The sequence below is a fragment of the Pinus tabuliformis genome, chromosome Q (assembly GCF_031772625.1).
Source record: "Pinus tabuliformis cultivar Carrire ecotype Pingquan chromosome Q, CPIR1, whole genome shotgun sequence".
Classification (NCBI taxonomy): domain Eukaryota; kingdom Viridiplantae; phylum Streptophyta; class Pinopsida; order Pinales; family Pinaceae; genus Pinus; species Pinus tabuliformis.
In genome coordinates this window covers 260,950,470-260,970,538 of record NC_142296.1, presented here as the reverse complement: position 1 = coordinate 260,970,538, position 20,069 = coordinate 260,950,470, and the positions used below count along the sequence as shown (strand labels likewise).

Genomic DNA, 20,069 nt, shown 5'->3' with positions numbered 1-20,069 from the left:
AAAATGAGTCCAGTCATAGTTGCATGAGACCCCAAAGGTTGCGGCAATATTATGGAGGACCTGCGCTGTTGTATTCCAACCATAAATACAACTTTTTTGCTGATTAACCAGACCACCAGAATAATTCATGAATTTATCCAGAAGGGCTTTGAAACGCCTGGCTATTGTGATAGAAGCCCCTCCAATTAGTAAGGTGTCATCTGCAAATTGCGAGTGATTTATATTCTTGACTCCATTCCCAAATTTTATTCCTGTTATGAGGCCAACCCTCCGATTGAAATCCAGCGCTTTGCTAAATGATTCAGCCATCAGAATAAAAAGATAAGGTGAGAGAGGGAAACCTTGTCTTAGACCACGGGAGGATTGGAAAGCTTCACCTGGTCTGCCATTTACGAGAGGGGTGATCCATGGCCCGGTGATGCAGGCTTTGATGAGGTTAAGAAAGCCTGCATCAAATCCCATCTTCTTCAAAACGGCCAAAAGAAAAGAGTGTCTCACTCTATCAAAAGCGTTGGCCAAATCAAGTTTGAGGATAAACCCTTTCTCGTTCCTGGACTGACTCGAATGAATGGCTTCTTGAACTAGGAGGATGGAGTCAGCTATATGTCTATTGGCTAAGAACCCCCCTTGATTTTCAGAGATGAGGGATGGGAGAAAGGGTTTGAGGTGAGAGGCAATGACTTTGGACAGGATTTTGTAGGAAGAGTTACAAAGGGATATAGGATGGAATCGGGCAAATGAAGAGGGCCAGTTTTCTTTGGGTATGAGGGCCAGATGAGTGGCATTAGTGTACCCCCCTATTTTGCACTTTCGCTGGATCCATTTTAACATTTTTATCAAATCTTTTTTTATGATTCCCTAGAATGCTCGATAGAAACATATGGGAAAGCCATCAGGACCTGGGGCTTTGTCAGGCTGAAGAGTCCATACCGATCTTCTGACTTCTTCCTCATCGATCTCTTTAGTTAAACTGTCATTTATTTGCTTGCTTATCCCTGTAGGAAGATGTTGTAATAGCTCAGTATAGTCCTCCTGTTCTTTAGTTTCTGTAAGGAGGTCTCGAAAATGTTCTGTTGCTGTCCTTCGGATGACGTCCTGATTTACTTGCCTGTTACCTTCAGCATCTAGAATGGAGCTTACGCTGTTCCTTATCTTTCTGGCTGTTGTTTGCTTGTGAAAAAAGGCTGAGTTCCTGTCTCCCCCCTGCAGCCACAGTTGCCTCGATTTTAGCCTCCATTTTAATTCCTCTGCTCTTTTAACCCAGCACAACTGTGAATAGAGGTCGCTTTCCTGTTGTTTGCTCTCTTGGGAGAGGCCATACTCCTCTATCGCTCTTTGAGTGCTGTTAAGATTGTTTTTAATCTCCTTTTTTTCCTTTTCTGGTTCTTTATAGCTTGTTTTGGCCCATTCTTTAATTGCCTGTTTTGTTTTTTTTAATTTGGATTCCCAGATGAAGCCAGGGGACCCTTCAACGTGCTGACTCCAGGAACTGAGGACAATTTCTGCTACTGCTGGTATGTCGTTCCAAAGGGAGCTGTACCTGAAAGGGATGGGTCCAAGATTGCTATGATTTTCCAGCGTGAGCGTGATTGGGAAATGATCTGAAGCTGGGCATGTCAATACGCTGGCGTATCCAACAGAAAACGTGGAAAGCAGTGAAACATTGATTAGAATTCTATCTAATCTCTCCATAATGTTACCTGCGCCAATCCTGCGATTACTCCATGTGTATCTTCGATTTTTTGGTACAATGTCCATAAGTTCGTATTCTTGCATGATGTTTTCCAGATGCGTTCTGTAGGGATCAGAAGTAAAGCTACCTCCTCTCTTTTCATTGGCATGGAGGATAAGGTTGAAATCGCCTCCCAAAATAATGTTGGAGTTTCCTTCTTCATCAATGCTGGCTTTTAGATCACGCCAACAACAATCCTTGTCTCTGAAATGGTTGGGCACATAAATGTTGTAGATGATTATAGTTTGCCTATCTTCTTTGTTTTCCAAGACTGTTTTGATCCAGTGTTGATTGATGATTTCCGAATTGCAGTTCCATATGTTTTGATTCCAAATTGTGGCTATTCCTCCTGAAGCTCCTCTTGCTTCACTGATGCTACCTTTAAACTGTCTCTGCTGTTCTATAATACCATTCATTTCCCGCTGACCTTGCTTTGTTTCTTGTAGCAAAATAATTCCTGGTTTCTCATAATGTATAAGATCTCTAAGGGCTGCTATCTTGGAGGGGTGCCCAAATCCCCTGCTGTTCCAAGACAGGATTTTCATCATTGAAATTGTGGTGTTCGGGGTGGTGCTCGCCCCCCTTGTTCCTTGTTATCTGTTTCTTTATCATGTTGACCCAGGATGTAAGATTCTATGGGTGTCTGAGTTCCCATAGCTATATCTTTCTGTGCATTTTCATCCCGATGCTGCTTGGCAGATTTCCTACCCGGACCAGGTTTCTTATAAGTGTCACTAGATCCTCCATGGTCTTTGGAAGAACTCCTGGTGATTCTGTTTATGGGAGGATCTAGAGGGGGCTGAGAGGAGATGATCAGGGGCAAGGTGGATTTGGAAGAACTTTGGGGGAGGCTTTCAAGGAAGGGAGGATCTTGGGGGTGGCTTTCAGGGAGAGAAAGAATAGAGAAGGGATTAGATGAAGAGGGCGGAGGAGGGGAACGAGGAGGAGATTTGGAGGGTGCAGGAGAAGAGGGGGAAGGATGACCTGCTGCAGAGGCCGAAGGGCCTACTTCAGGGGGAGCTTTAACCAGGGAGGCCGATTTCTTTTTTTTAACCACTTCCCATTGTTCCTCTTGTGGATCATTCTCTACATTAATAAGCTTAGTACATCTGTTTGCAAAGTGGCCGTATTCGTGACATACCTTGCACTTGAACGGGATCTGCTCGTAATCCAGCTGCTGAATATGGCTCCAATCATCCACTTTGAGCTTGATGGCTTCAGGGAGGCCTTTGCCGAGGTCCACTTCAACACAAATCCAGGCACAGGCTTGCATGTTGTCTTTTGGCTCGCTTCGATCAACATATTTTCCAACTGCATTCCCAATGGCTCGAACCGATTCATCCCCCCAGCAGTGAAGGGGGAGATGAGGGAGCTGGACCCAAACCGGAACAACACTGGGGACATCGAGCTCAGGATCGAAGTCAGGGGTCCATTTGTTGAGATACAAGCCCCTGGAATCCATGAAATAGGGCCCGTTTCTGAAAATTAAATCCTTGTCTTCTTTGGATTCAAAGTGAAATGTGAAGTACCCTTTCCCGCAAAATCTGATGGATATTTTCCCTTGTATCTTATCAGACCAGTTCCTCTCAACCCATCTCTGGACGGTTTTTGGAGAGGGCCAGAGACCCGTGAACTGACCAATGAGTCCTTTTTCTGCCAGCGACAGAGCAACCATGCGAGGTAGGGCTGGAGGCAAGAGAACTTCTTGAAGACCGTCTAGCTTCTTGACAAATTTTGAAACAACAGGTCGAGGGCGCTGTGGTGGCAATGATTTCACTAAGTCAGAAAACACCTGTTGAATGTCGACCCCCTCCAGTGGAGCCTCCGGAGGGGCCATGAGCGATAGCTGAAGACCCAAGCGGCTGCGCAGTAGGGAACCCTAGGGATGGCAGCGCGTGCAGCAGCTCCACGATGCAATCAATAAGTGAGTTTAAATATTGTCTTACATTATTATTATTATGTAAACTCTAATTATATTTTAACCTTTTAGACTCCTATATATAGCAAGGAGGTCTTGTCATTTGAATCATCCAAGAATTTTTCATTTATGTGATGTAAATGGAGGTTTCCCCCTCAAAGTGGCTTATTATCTAGTCGTTGATCTATCTTTTCTTATGTTTTTGTGCTATTTTTGATCTGGATACATAACATTTGGAATCAAAGAAATGCCTCCACATCCTCATCCTTTTTTGAGAATGTATTTGTAACAACATCCAAAAGCATCCACAACCACTCAAGCACTGAGGAAAACACATTTTGGAAGGAGATGGGCATGTTAGGTTCCTATAATACTACTGTAGCCCCCATATTGTTATTGTTGTGCCCCATAGAATCCCACTATTGTTATTGTTGTGCCCTTACATTATTATTTTTATGTAGGCCCTAATTATATTTTGATCCCTTCGACTCCTATATATAGCAAGGAAGTCTTGTCATTAGAATCATCCAAGAATTGTTCATTTATGTAATGTAAATGGAGGTTTCCCCCTTGAAGTGGCTTATTATCTAGTCATTGATCTATCTTTTCTTATGTTTCTATGCTATTTATATATATATATATATACATAACAAAAATTGAAAGTGCATTTCATTGAGCTTGGCAAGCTCATAATGCTCCTTTTTTATTATGGATGTGTATTTTAAATTCAATAAGAAACTCACTAAAGCTTGAATATATGATTTGTCAAAATTTCAAAAACTTTACTAATACTACACTAGCCATGGGTCACCAACCAACACTTGATATACAAAGAAAAGCAATATGCTTGAATTTGTGCTAAAGTCCCTTACCTCTTAAATGATCATCCAATGCTCCAACATAATAAACAAAACACTTCACATGCATTATTCCGTGAAAATTAAATTGTACACAATGATACCTTATCTTTTGATGATACTTAGACCTTAATTGAGCCAAGGCTTCACAAATTCCTTCATCTTCATGCATTAATTTTCAAATCAACTACAAGTAGTGCAATGATTATCGCTAAAAATTGGGGCAACTTATATAAGAATTAAAAGAAACTCTAACTTGGGAAAAATATCACCTCATGCAACGCTAAAACACCAAAATATCCCTAATATAGACCTATAGTTTTGGTTCCCTACTCAAGGTAACAAATGTATTCAACAATGAGTGTGGGAGTTGTTTATGTTATGTCTCAACCTTGTAACTCTTGGGGTACGTTGCACTCAATAGTTCATCAGTACCTCATAAATACCTACACTTTGGTTATCATTAAACCCTCTTCCATACATTATTAGGGGCACATATGACCACTTATCAGTCAGCACTAAACATTCCCTATCATTAAGATTCCTCAAGTTTTGTTGGTGGGGTGGTAACTCCTTGTGAGTATATTTATTTACATTTTATTCCTATCATTTTTTATGCAAGGAATTTCTTAAATTATGGTGGGTAGTAACTGATGGTAAATATGTTATTTACTTGAGTATGAGCTATTTTTAAAGATTTTATTGGATGGTTTTCATAAGAAATTACTACACTAATATCTAAAATCATGACATGGATATTGCAAGTGTATCTACACATTATGATAAGAAATATATGGGGCGGTTATCACATGGCATTTTATTGTGCAAAGGTTGCAATAAGACCATCAAATTATGATCCAATCGAATGTTTAAAAAATATTTTTTTTAATAAAAATTAGAACATACCAATTATAAAAACATAGTTTAAAATATATCCAAAAGTTAGCAGCTCATAAGTTTGACGTTTAAAATCTCACTTAAAAATTGATTCTTACTAAGAAATGATATGCAAACAAGCTTGTAATATTCCATACCTTGTGACCTAGAATTCAAAATTCAGAATACAAGTACACTTTATATGAAATCATTATGTGATGAATCCAACATAAAAATTAAAAATAAAAGCATTTAATTCTTTTATTCGGGTTGTTTATTAAATTTTATTCCTAGGATGATAAACCAATGCTTTATTTCATCTAGGATTGCTAAATTTAACTAGAGTCTCAATCAAAATTGTAAATGTAACTAGAGGCTCGATGTATAAAGGTAGGGAGTAATAGAAACCACAATAATATTAATAAATGTGGTTGATATACGCAGATAGGTATATATCAAATACATGAACAACCACATTAGTAAATGTAATTAATATAATAGACATATATCAACCACATTAATAATGATTAGTTATATTGTAAGAATATAATATTAATATATATGGTGGGGTTATTATTATTATTGTTATTATTATACAACATGGAAGCCAAGAGGCTATCAAAAATTGCTTCTAACTCTAGTCAAAACCACCTTCGGCTCAAGCAAGGGTGGCATAAGGATGTGAAGTTCGGGCTCAACCATTAGGAGATGGAGGAAATCATCTTGGGGAATAAGGATAATATTAAAAACATCATTATTTCCAATTTTAAGGACAAGTTGTGGAGTGATAAGGAGTTAGAGGGGAAAAGGAAATTAAGATACTATAAGGAGGTAATCAACCCCACATTTGCTAACCATGAATATTACAAGAATTAGAATTAATTCTCATGAGCTAGAGAATGAATATTGCAAGAATTAAAATTAATTCTCATGAGATAGAGAATGAATATTGCAAGAATTAGAATTAATTCTCATGAGCTTCAGAGTGAAACTGGGCGTTGGTCTATTCCCAAGATACCTTAGGACGGAAGATTATGCCTCCTTTGCGATACTAAGAGAGTCAAAGCTTAAAATCATTTTCTCTTAGACTGTCTGGGCCTTACTCACATCCGTTCTCATTTCCAAAAAAATTGCCCCACCACCAACCTCCTTGACTTTTTCAGTCAACAAAACTAACCTCGGAATGCTTCTTTCCCTCCTTTTTTATCATGGATTTTTTTTTTTAAATAATCTCAATTAACAACTTATTTCTTAAGGTTCGATATTATATAGATCTTAGTGGACATCATCATCATCATCATCATCATCATCATCATCAAATCTCCAATTTAAGTTGTATAATTTTTTTGAGAAATAAATATTTTAAGTTGTATTTTTTTATATAATAAATTATTGATAATTATGTAAAAAAACAGTTTTTTCATAAGGGTTGTCGTCGCCGCCATCATCATCATCATCAAAGGTTATATAATTTTTTTGAGAAATAAATAGTTTAAGTTGTATTATTTATTTTTTATAATAAATTATTAATAAGGCCACATAGCTAGCGTTCCCTCTGCTTAGTTTAATTATTGAGCTTTGAAATGTATGAACCATCTACCATATTTCAACTTCTGCTTAGTTTAAATATAGTTAAATTAAAGTAAAAACAATAATGAAATAAAGATTTCATTAATAGTTTATCAAGAGCATATTTTTACTTCTCTACATATGTTAGGTCCCTATACTACTATGTAACCCCTTATTGTTATTAGTGGAACTCCCTTATTGTATTATTGTGCCCATATAGTCCCTATGTTGTTATTATTATGCCCCATAGAAGCCCATTATTTTTATTGTTGTGCCCCTACAATATTATTGTTTTGTAGGCTCTGATTGTATTGGGATCTCTTAGACTCCTATATATGAATGAGGTCATGTCATTTGTATCATCCAAGAATTGTTCATTTGTGTAATGTAAAGGATGTTTCCCCCTCGAAGAGGATTATTTTTAAGTTGTTGATCTATATTTTCTATCTTTTTGTGAGCCGGTTTCATAACATTTGGTATCAGAGGCTTGGATTCTAAGGTTTCGCTGCTCCAAAACAGGTCATCATGACATTTTCGCTATAACGTTTTTTTTGCAATGTTTCAGATACTAAATAAAAAACCCATTTGAATCGAAATCTTGATGATCCTTGGGTCTGAATTTCAGATCTTGTCTCACTATATTTTCAAAGATATAATCCAAGGAAGTTAGGGTTTTTGCAGGCTCCCGAATTACATCCCAAACAGGTGACCATGGGAAAATTGTCATAACATTCTCTCTGAGTATAAGATTGAAATTTCGTAAGAAGTTACAGAAAGAGGACGGACTATAGTTTTCTTTGCATTGTTTTCAGGTCCGAAGGTCGAAACAGTGACACGTGGCACTTCGTACAAGGTCACTCTACTGAAAAAAGTATATAATCAGGTCATCTTGGGAGATTGGGCATAATTATTTCTTGTAGAATCCAATTTCGATCAGAATGGTGGCATTGGAAAGAGGATGCAGAGGGCTACTGCAAGTTGCAAGTTCATACCTTGGAGATCTAAAATTTCAGAGATACAATAGATTACAGATAGAGCTTCTAAAAGCAAGAAAAAGAATAACTTGAATCAAGAAAATAGAAACATCTAGTAAGCAAAATTGGATGGATGATTTGAAGAATGCAATCGAAGATAATATAAATAGTTTCATATGTTCCATGGAAGCTAATATTGATGGTAGGGAAGCAGATTTGAAGAAAGACATGGAAGATTTGAAGAAAGACATGAAAGGTTTGAAGGAAGGTGGGACAAATCTGCTACAAGAAAGGGCTCCTAATGACGAAAAGGTAGTAGAGGAAACTCATGATGAGAAAAATGTTGAAAATAGCAACAAGAAATGCTAAAAATAGAAATGATAAAAATAACATTGTTGTAGATAGCATTTCGGGATACATTCCAATTTTAATTAGTCCCTAAATTAAAATTGAGAATTAAAATTCGAATTTGATCTCAGCAACTATTTGTAAAATAATTAATTAATTCATCTTGAGTTAATTAGTTGGAGAAAATCAACATGAAGGCTATGTGAATACATGCAACAGTTATCCCTTTGATTGAAGAAGTTATCCCTTAATTAAAGAGATCAGGATAAGTTGTACTTTAAGTTGTAATTAGTTAGCTAAGTTAATTGAGTTAAGTCCAGTTAGATTAGTTCCAACAATTTATGGAACCGATTGTGAATTTAGTTAGACAATGCATGCATGCATGCAACTAGTGTACTTCAGATAACTAAATATTCTCTCATAAATAACTCATGCATGTCAGTTCAGACAGAGACCCATTTGAGATCAAAGGATGGGACAATATACTATCAGTTGCAGGAATATTCCCATGAGGATATCTCTTGCATGTAGAAGGAATTCTTTTCTTGAGGATTGCGCAATTATTTCAGAGGTTAGTGAGTAGTGCGTGAGGTAATTACACAAAGGTGGCAACTTGAGGACCTAGAAGAAACTGTGCAACGACATAGGAGGCTTGGAGGACTGAAGGAAAACATGTGTGTTGTCTATTCTGTCTATGAGCAGCAGCGAGGGATTGTACTGAGAGCTGGATAGCTTGTGAGCTAAAGCTTTGTGTAATCCTAAGATATTTCCACTTGTATGATAATACAGAGATCGGGGTTTTTAGTTGAGGCTTTCCCCAGAGTATTATTCTGTGTTCATGTGTGATTGATTTGTTCTTCATCTGTTATATGTGTTCTATTTGATATTGCTCAAAATCGATTAAGCTTCCGCAAGTTTGTTTGTAGAAGTAGATCAAGTATTTTTCTTTAGTCACATTGCATTATCAGGTGATCTACAATAGAATTTCTACATCGTATCAGAGCCAAGTTGATCAAAGCAGAGAACAATATACAAATAAGGGAGAAGTTCGAAGTTTGAAGTTCTTGATCATAGAAATCAAATTCTTATCACATCTCAAAGTTCACCAATGGCATCCAATGGTTTGAGACTCGAGTATGCCCTGGATGGAAACTCGAATTATATAGCCTAGAAGGATCGCATGGAAGCGGTAATAGAGGACAACGGTTTGAAGGAATTCATTGATCAAGAAGTCCCCAAGCCAACAAAAACTGATGCCCAAGAATTGGCGGAATGGAAGAAATGTGTGGCTAGAGTGAGGAGGATTCTTCTGGAGGGAGTTCAAGACCATATTGTCTCAAGTATCCATGGGAAGGAGAAACCGTTTTCAATGTGGAAGAAATTGAAGGATATATATTAGAACAACAACGATCAGAGGAAGCTGGCACTGAAAGACAAGCTTAAGAAAATCAAGTGTGAAAAGGGCGACACGATATCTACATATCTAAACAAGCTCACCACCTACAGGGATGAGCTTGGAAGTGTAGGAATCACGATAGACATGGTGAGTCTTGCTCTCCTCGGTCTTCCTAAGAGCTGGAATAGCTACCAAGACTCAGTGAATGGAAGAGAGAAACTGCCAGATTGGGAACGACTGTGGTCAGATATGATGCAGGAGGAGATCAGGGGAAGCACTAGAGATGGTTCTTCATCAAAGCATGATGATGAAGAAAATCTAGCCTTAGCAAGTAAGGCGAGGAAAGGGAAAGGGAGGGCTTCCCATTCCAAATCGAGTTCTTCCCTTGGTGGGAAGAAGATTGACAAATCCAAAGTGCGATGCTTTAATTGTCATGAGGTGGGCCATTATGCAACAAATTGTCCACAGAAGAAATCCAAGAAGGGATCCTCGAAAGGATCAGATGGTGAGGCACTAGCCTCATAGTTCGAATTGGATTTTACCCTCATCACATGCATGGTTTCATCAATGGTGGGTTGTGTTTGGTACCTGGACAGTGGAGCCTCATTCCACATGACCGACGACAAGAGTTTATTCAATACCTTGGAGGAGAAGGACCTCCAGATGCGCACAGAGATGGGTGATGATGGAAAGTACCGTGTTTCAGGTGAAGGCACGGTTGTGTTTCAGAGGGAGCATGGAGCTCCTCTCACCCTCAATGATGTAAAGTATGTGCCTGGACTGAATAAGAACCTGGTATTCGTCGCAATGTTGGAAGACAAAGGCTATGATGTAGTCTTCAGTAAAGGAAAGGCTTTCCTGAGACACATCGCCACTGGTCAAACCAAGAGGATTGGGATTCAAGTAAAGAATCTCTACAAGCTGGAGGTAGATGACTGTGCTGCATTGAGTTCCAAAGCAGAGTTGGTGCAAAGCCAAGATATTGGCGAGCTATGGCACAGAAGATTGGGCCACTTGCACCATGGGGCCTTGAAGATCATGTAGCAGATTTCTACCAGACTTCCCAAAGGTAAACTTGAGCAAGTGGACACATGCAAAGGTTGTACCTTGGGTAAGTAAGCTGAATCAATCTTGGAGCGAGTTCATACATATGTGTGTGGACCATTCTTGACAGCCTCCACCGCTAAACAAAGGTACTATGTTATTTTCATTGATGATTTTTCTCGTAGATGTTGGATCTATTTCATGCAGAAGAAGGATCAAACCTTCTCAAGGTTTTATGAGTTCAAAGCCTTGGTTGAGAAAGAATCAGGAAAGAAGATCAGGGCCTTGCAAAGCAAAAATTGTGGAGAGTATGTTTCTCAAGATTTTAACCACTTCTGTGCAACAGAAGGAATTAAAGGGGAGTTGACGGCACCCCATAACCCACAACAGAATGGGGTGTCCAAAAGGAAGAACAGAATGATTGTGGGAACAACTCGGTTGATGCTGCATGACCAAGGCCTACCACTTCATTTGTGGGCTGAGGCATCCAATACAGCGGTATACTTGCAGAATAGAAACCCGCATCGCATACTTGGGATGAAGACACCATAGGAGGCTTTCTCCGGGAAGAGACCAGATGTGAGTCACTTTAGGATCTTTGGCTCATTGGTATTTTTCCATGTGACCAAAGAGGCCCGGAAGAAGCTAGTGCCAACAACAAAGTTGGGGATACTTGTGGGGTACACTGATACTCCCCACAACTATCTAGTGTATTTTCCTACTAGTCAGAGGACAGTGGTTCGCAGAGATCTTAAGTTCGATGAGTTGAAGGCCATGGGAGTTTCCCTTGAGAGGGGGCTCAAGTTGCATGCAGAGGAGGAACTTTTTGTTCCTAAGGAGGAGGAACCTCAGATTGATGTGGAGCATCCGCATGCAGAGGATCCAGGAGTGGAGACATCCACTGATGCAGAGGCTTCTAGAGATAAGCGGAAACGCTCAAGGGACGCTAACAGATTGTTGATGGATGTGAGAGAGAATGTGGGAGAGCCATCTTCTCAGCGCAGACAGAGGAGGTCGCCTGAGCGGTACACTGGTTACATGGCCCTAGTTGGGGAATGTATAGAGACCAAACCATCTTCCTTCGAGGAAGCAGTGCAACAACCAATTTGGGTTGATGCTATGGTGGAGGAGTATGACTCCATAGTTCACAATAGTGTTTGGGATGTTGTTCCAAGACCGGAGAGCAAGTCAGTGGTGACTTTCCATTGGATTTACAAGGTAAAGCAAGCAGCTGATGGTAGTGTGGAGAAACATAAGGCAAGGTTTGTTGTCCATGGTTTCTCACAAGTCAAGGGGATCGACTATGATGAGATTTTGCTCCAGTAGCAAGATACTCATCTATCAAATCGATGTTGGCACTATCAGCACAGAAGGGTTGGAAGATCCATCAGATGGATGTGAAGACTGCATTCCTCAATGGCAAGATTGAGGAAGAGGTGTACATAGAATAGTAGGAAGGATTTGAGTCCTTCGATCGTGAATCACATGTGTGCCAACTCAAGAGAGCTTTGTACAGGCTGAAGCAAGCACCTCGTTCTTGGTACACCAGGATCGACAACTATTTCACCGGGTTGGGCTTCACAAAGAGTGAAGCGGATGCGAACCTGTACCACATCATGGTAGAAGGTAAGCAGTTGATCATTGTTCTTTATGTTGATGATCTGATATTGACAGGTGATGATCAATTGATCATTTCTTTCAAGGAGGACCTTGCAAGAGAGTTCGAGATGAAAGACATGGGTCTCATGCACTACTTTCTAGGCATGGAAGTGTGGCAGAAGGATGGGGAAGTGTTTGTGTCTCAAGGCAAGTATGCCAATGAGATACTCAGGAGATTCCACATGGAGAAGTGCAAGTCCATGCAGACTCCTCTAGCAGGTAACTAGAGGAAGGAGGATGCTACTTCAGGTGAGGTAGTAGCTGTTAATGTGTATCGACAGCTTGTGGGTTCATTGATGTATTTAGTGAACACATGACCATATTTGTGCTTTGTGGTGAACCAGCTGAGTCAAGCTATGGTTCAGCCTACCAAGCTATTTTGGAAGGCAGCTAAGCATGTGTTGAGATACCTCAGAGGCACATCTCAGTATGGATTATGGTACAGACAGATAGAGGGAGTGAAGCTTCAGGGCTTCACAGATGCAAATTGGGTAGGGAGTCCATTAGATCGGAAGAGCGCTTCAAGAGGAATTTTCAACCTTGGTTCAGCTGCAGTTTCTTGGTACAGTAGGAAACAAAGGTCAGTTGCACTTAGCTGAGCAGAGGTTGAATACATGGTTGCAAGCCAGGTAGCATGTGAGGCCATTTGGATGTGGAAAATTCTAGTTGGGTTGTTTGATCAGAGGATGGATCCAACTGTGATCTATTGCGATAATAAGAGTTGTATCAAACTCTTTGAGAATCCAATATTTCATGACAGGTCCAAGCACATCGATATCCGGTATCATCATCTTCGAGACTGTGTGGTGAAGAGGATCATGTTGTTGCAGTATGTTTCGACCAAGGAGCAGGATGCAGACATTTTGACTAAGTCATTGTCAAAATGCAAATTCGAGTTCCACAGAGACAGGATCAGGGTGACAGATAATCCCTTTCTTGTTGAGAGGGAGTGTTGAAAATAGCAACAAGAAATGCTAAAAATAACATTGCTATAGATAACATTTCGGGATACATTCCAATTTTAATTAGTCCCTAAATTAAAATTGAGAATTAAAATTCGAATTTGATCTCAGCAGCTGTTTGTAAAATAATTAATTAATTCATCTTGAGTTAATTAGTTGGAGAAAATCAAACATGAAGTATATGTGAAGACATTCAACAATTATCCCTTTGATTGAGGAATTTATCCCTTAATTAAGGAGATCAGGGTGAGTTGTACTTTGAGTTGTAATTAGTTAGCTAAGTTAACTGAGTTAATTCCAGTTAGATTAGTTCCAGCAGTTTGTGGAACTGATTGTGAGTTTAGTTAGTCAATGCATGCATGCATGCAACTAGTGTACTTCAGATAACTGAATATTCTCTCATAAATAACTCATGCATGTCAGTTCAGACAGAGACCCAGTTGAGATCAAAGGATGGGACAATGTACTATCAGTTGCAGGAATATTCCCATGAGGATATCTCTTGCATGCAGAAGGAATTCTTTTCTTGAGGATTGCGCAGTTATTTCAGAGGTTAGTGAGCAGTGTGTGAGGTAATTAGACATAGGTGGTAGCTTGAGGACCTAGGAGAAACTGCTCAACGAAATAGGAGGCTTGGAGGACTGAAGGAAGGCATATGTGTTGTCTATTCTATCTATGAGCAGCAATGAGGGATTGTACTGAGAGCTGGATAGCTTGTGAGCTAAAGCTTTGTGTAATCCTGAGAAATTTCCACTTGTATGATAATACAAAGATCGGGTTTTTAGCTGAGGCTTTCCCCAGAGTATTCTTCTGTGTTCTTGTGAGATTGATTTTTTCTTCATCTGTTATATGTGTTCTATTTGATCTTGCTCAAAATCGATTAAGCTTCTGCAAGTTTGTTTGTAGAAGTAGATCAAGTATTTTCCTTTAGTTACATTGCATTATCAGGGGATCTACAGTAGAATTTCTATATAAAAATATATATATATATATATAAAATGTTAATAATGATTTCATAGAATCTAACATTGGATTGAAGACCCACCATATTCCAAAGATCGATATGAGGAAGTTTGATGGCAAGGATCCCATAACATGGATACTGCAGATGGAGAAATATTTTGATCTACATGATGTGCAACTATTACAAAAGGTATGTATTGCATCTTTATATTTAGAACCGAATCAATTTTTATGGTATAAAGGGCTTTGTTCTTGTACACCACTTTGTCACCTGGTCAATTTTCACGGAGGAAATGATAGCACATTATGAGGATACAAAGAACAACACCTTCTTTAGCCAATTAATAAATCTCAAACAAAAGGGTTCAATGGTAGAGCACATTAAGGACTTCCAAAAATTGAATATAAGGGTAAATAATATTCTAGAGAAGCAAAGGATTGATGTCTTCATAGAGACTTTAAAGGATAACATTTAACATGAGGTTTGTCTTTGGGATCTTGATTCATTGGAGAAGGCGTTCAGGTTGACAAGAAAAATTGAAAGCAAAATTATGGCAACAAGAAATCTTACCACTCACAATTATAAAAATGGAAGTGTTGTTTCTCGTAGCCTTCCACAACCTATAAGGTTGACACCACAACAATTGGAAGAAAAAGGAGAAAATGACCTTTGTTACAGTTGTGGTAGCAAATACACTAAAGGTCATAAGTGTGCTGAGAAGAAATTATTTTACAGTAATTGTGAAGAGGAGGAAGAAAAGGATCAAGAAACGTCAAAAGAATTGGATATATATCAAGAACCAACCCCATAGAAAGAGGAAATGAATCCGACCATATCTTGTAATGGATTGACAAGAATTACCACTCCTCACACTCTCAAGATAAAAGGACATATCAAGAAGAAAAAGGATAACCTCACTTTCGCGCAGAATCAAATGAAACAACAGGCATGTCAACATCACAGTGAAAGAAGCTCTGACATAGGCGACTCAGTATTTTAACGACTACAACCATACAAACAAATGTTCCTCAAGCAAGCTAAGAAGAATAATAATTTATCACCAAAGTACTATGGTCCTTATAAAGTGCTGCAAAAGATTGGTACTATGGCATACAAATTGGAGCTTCCCGCATCTTCCCGGGTGCCCCCAGTTTTCCATGTTTCATGATTAAATAAGGTTATAGGTGACAAGGTCCCAGTTCAAACAATATTGTTGGAACTTGACGAGAAAGGAAAAATCATATTTGAACTTGAAACAAACACAGAAACAAGAACCCGACAGCTACGAAATCGATCAATTTCAGAGTATCTCATCAAGTGGAAGAAATTACCCGTTGAAGATTCCACATGGGAGGATGAGAATTTTATACAGAAGCACCCAAAACTACTCAAGCATTGAGGACAACACTTTTGAAGGAGAAGGGCATGTTAGGTCCCTATACTACTAGTGTAACTTCTTATTGTTATTAGTGCAACCCGCTTATTGTATTATTGTGCCCATATAGTCCCCGTGTTGTTATTATTATGCCCCATAGAAGCCCACTATTGTTATTGTTGTGCCCCAACAATGTTATAGTTATGTAGGCTCTAATTGTATTGGGACCCCTTAGACTCTTATATATAGAAATGATGTCTTGTCATTTGTATCATCCAAGAATTGTTCAGTTGTGTAATGTAAAGGAGGTTGCCCCCTCGAAGAGGCTGATTTTACTAAATCTATCAAACACCTTGCTTTGAACTTCTAAGTTTCCTATCACATTAGCCTCTAGGTGCCTGGTATTTGTGTTTGGTACACTTAGAACTCTCAAATTAAAATCATGATTAACTCAATTCTATTACATTTCCAAAAATATAAGGCATCAATACAACTTTATTTTCCATACACAACTCTAATATAGTTGTTTAACATTGAGTATATGTTTTTAAGATCGAATATAAGCTATACATTTATTTCTTATTTGATGATCAATATAAGTTTTATTTAAAATATAAATTGAGACTACATAATTGATAACATAGTATCTCAAAATTTAAGTTTTATTTAAAATTCTTTGTGTTATATTTGAAATTCTTGTAGTTTTATAAAATGTAAAACATTATTTTTGAGTTTCAAGAATTAATTAAAGAAATAAATCACGGGTATTAAAACGTTGTAAAATATTTAATAAATATTTTAATTCCAATCTGCAAATATAAATTGGTTAATTAAAATGAAACATCACGTAAGAAATTTGACCAGAACATTCACTAAAATGTTATGTATCCATCATTTTTTTCCTATATCATAATAATTTAGTATATAAATTATTTTTGCTAATTAAATTTATAATAAAAACTATATAAAAAAACCTAACATCAATTTATAATAGTAAAATTGAAATCCGTGAATTGTCCCCATAGATATTGGGATCCCCGAATTTTGAATTGAGATTCGTTACGAAGGATCTTTACCTTTAACTAATTTATCAATCAATCAAATATCACATATTTATTTTTAATTTTATTTAAATATAATATTATTTTATGAAAGACGATATTTTTATGACGCTTATACAAACAAAGAGTTAAATGCATATATTTGATAATAGCACTTGTCATTTTAAGAGTGCTCTCAGCAAAGTTAGAAACGAAAGCTAATTGCAACGGTCCTTTCAATTTCATTTTCGATCGTCATTGGCCCAATTTCTAAGAGGATAGCGTACACAATGGATTGTTGACAATTTATTCGTTTATTTTTTTGAAATTGAAATTGGTTCAAATACTTTACATATCATTCATTTATTTTTTTTAAAATAAAAATTGGTTCAAATACTTTACTTTTCATATCATCTACGGCTTCCATTCTAATAGGCCTTATGACTCCAATCAAGATGGCTAAATAAATTATATTTAAATTTATTTATTTATCAATACTTCCTATCATCTGTGATACTGTAAATCTAATTTTTTAAATTTAATTAATGATTACAATGTTTTGATGATAAGGGATAATTTATATATTTATTAATATATTTTTTAATTTAATTAATGATTACACTGTTTTGATGATAGAGGGAGGGTGGCGATCTAATCCATATACATAAGTAATTAATATTTTTTAACTTTAATAAGTGAGTACATTGTTTTTATATAAAAGAACAATAATATAATATTATAATAATAATGATGATACCGTCACAGGTGGGTAATGAATAATGGGGGAGGTATGATTAAAAAAGAATGTGCCTTACCAATGTTATTTATATTTATATATATGTGAGTCAATTTATTTTTTTATTAATTTTTGAGGATTTTACTAGTTCGAATTTTTTAATGCACGCCATAGCATTGTGAGTGATTTAGAATGCGAGAGCTTTTTAACGATAAGCGTACTTGATGTCAAATTATGAGGGGCCCGCTCCCTGTTCTCCCATGAAAAGAAATTAACTAATTTGTGGGCTTCGCTTTCTAAACTTGCGCACAAGAAAGTTGACTTACAATATATTCCACTTTCACAAAAATTGCCACAATTGTTTATGACAGCTCCATAGTATTTACATTAAATAATTATTATTATTAATATGGTTGTCGTGGAAAAAGGAGATGAGCTTTACCCAAGTGCTTTGATTTCGTAAGATTCATAATGTTTGAAGGTACGCCGTGAGTAAGTAGTCCATTTCATATTTCTATATTCCCAAAGGGTTACTCTTCTAACCTGCTTTTAATTTTTCCAAACGTATTTAGAAAAATTAAGTCTAAACAAAACCATTCGCCATACTGTTCACACAGCGTGCCAAATTCTCTCTGGTCCATGCTGCCTCTCTTCGCACTCAAATTAATCCTGCGAAATGGGAACCACGTCGATTCTCATCCCATTAAAAACACCACATTTTTGTCGTGTTTTCCCAAATCAATCTTTTAACTTTCTGCATTTCTCGGCCACATCGACAACTCGATTTACTTCCACTTAAAATTTGTGTTGGTTCATTTACATTCACAATTTTCATTCTTTCTTTTTTTCTAAAAGAAAATTAATTGAAATATAATTGAAAGTATGGTAATTTATTTTTTAATTATAAAATGAAAAATAGTCAAAATATAAATTGAAAGTATGACGCCAGAGGTGTTGGGTTATTTATAACCTTTGAAAGTTATAAGGCACTTAATTAATTAATGGTGAGGACATTTTGGAAAATTTTCCATAGGGCTCAATCTGACACTTAGTTATGAATGGGGAATTCAAATTGCATGGGAGCATTTCTATGTGATTTTAAGTTAGAGGAAGTTATTGGAAATTTCACACCCAACTCACACTTATTTCTTTCGCACCCAACTCACATCCATCTCCTTCGCATCCAACTCACATCATTTTAGGGTATGGCGTCACTCCGAGGAAGCTATTATATTAGATGAATGCATTATTTGAGGGCATGGCATCACTCTAAGGAAGATATTATATTGCAAGAGAGGACAATAGTATGAGCCAAAAAATCCTCAAATATGTTCATGGAAGTGCGCATTGCTTCAAGAGTCCTCACGAAAGAGATTGGCATGTCTTAGCTAGGTATTTGAGCCTGGCATTGACTCCTTGGACATTGCTGCATAGGCTTTGTGTTCAAGGGTTTTTAGTCATGTTGGTAGACCATGGATTATGAATACAAACCTGGTTCTAGGTAGCAATGAACCCTTTTTGACCATCATTAGAAGGAAATTAGGAGTCGAACTTTGATCCTCATGGGATATTCCTTGGTGTTCAAGCATAGCTAGTGGGTCAGTGGCCATTCAACAAATGAGGTTCGAATTCTTCAAATAGACCTCACATTGTTTGGAGTAGGAGCCCCATCCGAAATATCGGCCTGGTTGCCATGTATTCTTATAGACTTTCCTTGGCTCTAACTGTCAATAGAGAGCAGAAAGCATGTTGGCTTCGAAAAGCAAGAGGGGTGTGTTTGGTGAGTGTTTGATCGTATGTGTATCAAAGTTCTTTCACTACGGAGAGGAGGAAAAGTGAGCCTCTAAGAGAGAGGTAGTAGTACCACCCTAGTAGAGACAGACATGAACAAGAAGAGTTTGTACAACATCAAGCATAATAGTCCACAGAGATGCGATGGTCAGTGCAACCAATATAATAAGGAAGATTTGTCTAATATCCAATGAAATAGTCCATGAGGATAACAACGATAAAAGAAATTACAACACATTCTCAATATGATAAGTACCAAAATAACCAAAATAGTTCAACTACTTTAGCACATATGAAAGTAAACATGAATTACAAACATTCACAAAATAGTCTTACAAATATCCATAATCCATGCATGAAGAGTGTGCTAGCCCATAGGGCTTCTTGTATTAAGTAAAATTTCAAAGACACATGTATAAAATGAACACTGCTAGCTCCAATAGTGGAGCGTTGGAGCCACTCCTTGCTCCTCAAAAGAACTAGTTTATCTCTCTAATGCCTTGCGGGAGGAGCCAATGTGAAAAATTCCTATGCTGATACAATGAGGGTGTATATATAACCAAGGGGTGATGCTTCACTCTCCTTGTGACTCTTTGACTACCCTCATCATTGTTTGACTTCCTATGACTTTTCGACTTACATGACTCTTCATATTCCATGTGTGTCCTTTGGACTTCCACTTTACAATACATTTCGAATAGGTAATTACATAATCCACAATAATGATGTGGCATATGATGACTTGTGATAGGATATGACATGACACTGATGACATGGACTGCATGATGATGTGACAATTCCAAGTTGTCCTTCTTGCTTCTTCTTTCT

General features: G+C 37.5%; 1 protein-coding gene across 1 annotated transcript; it reads right to left on the bottom strand.

Moving 5' to 3' along the window:
* Positions 1 to 858: 858 nt before the first annotated feature.
* LOC149219170 (uncharacterized) lies at positions 859 to 2,277 on the bottom strand. The gene has a single exon (XM_089386728.1). It carries the CDS (start codon positions 2,275 to 2,277, stop codon positions 859 to 861), a length of 1,419 nt encoding a protein of 472 aa, XP_089242854.1.
* Positions 2,278 to 20,069: the final 17,792 nt, after the last annotated feature.

Excerpts from the sequence above, each read along its gene's own strand:
- LOC149219170 (XM_089386728.1), bottom strand. The coding sequence starts at position 2,277 with ATGAAAATCCTGTCTTGGAACAGCAGGGGATTTGGGCACCCCTCCAAG.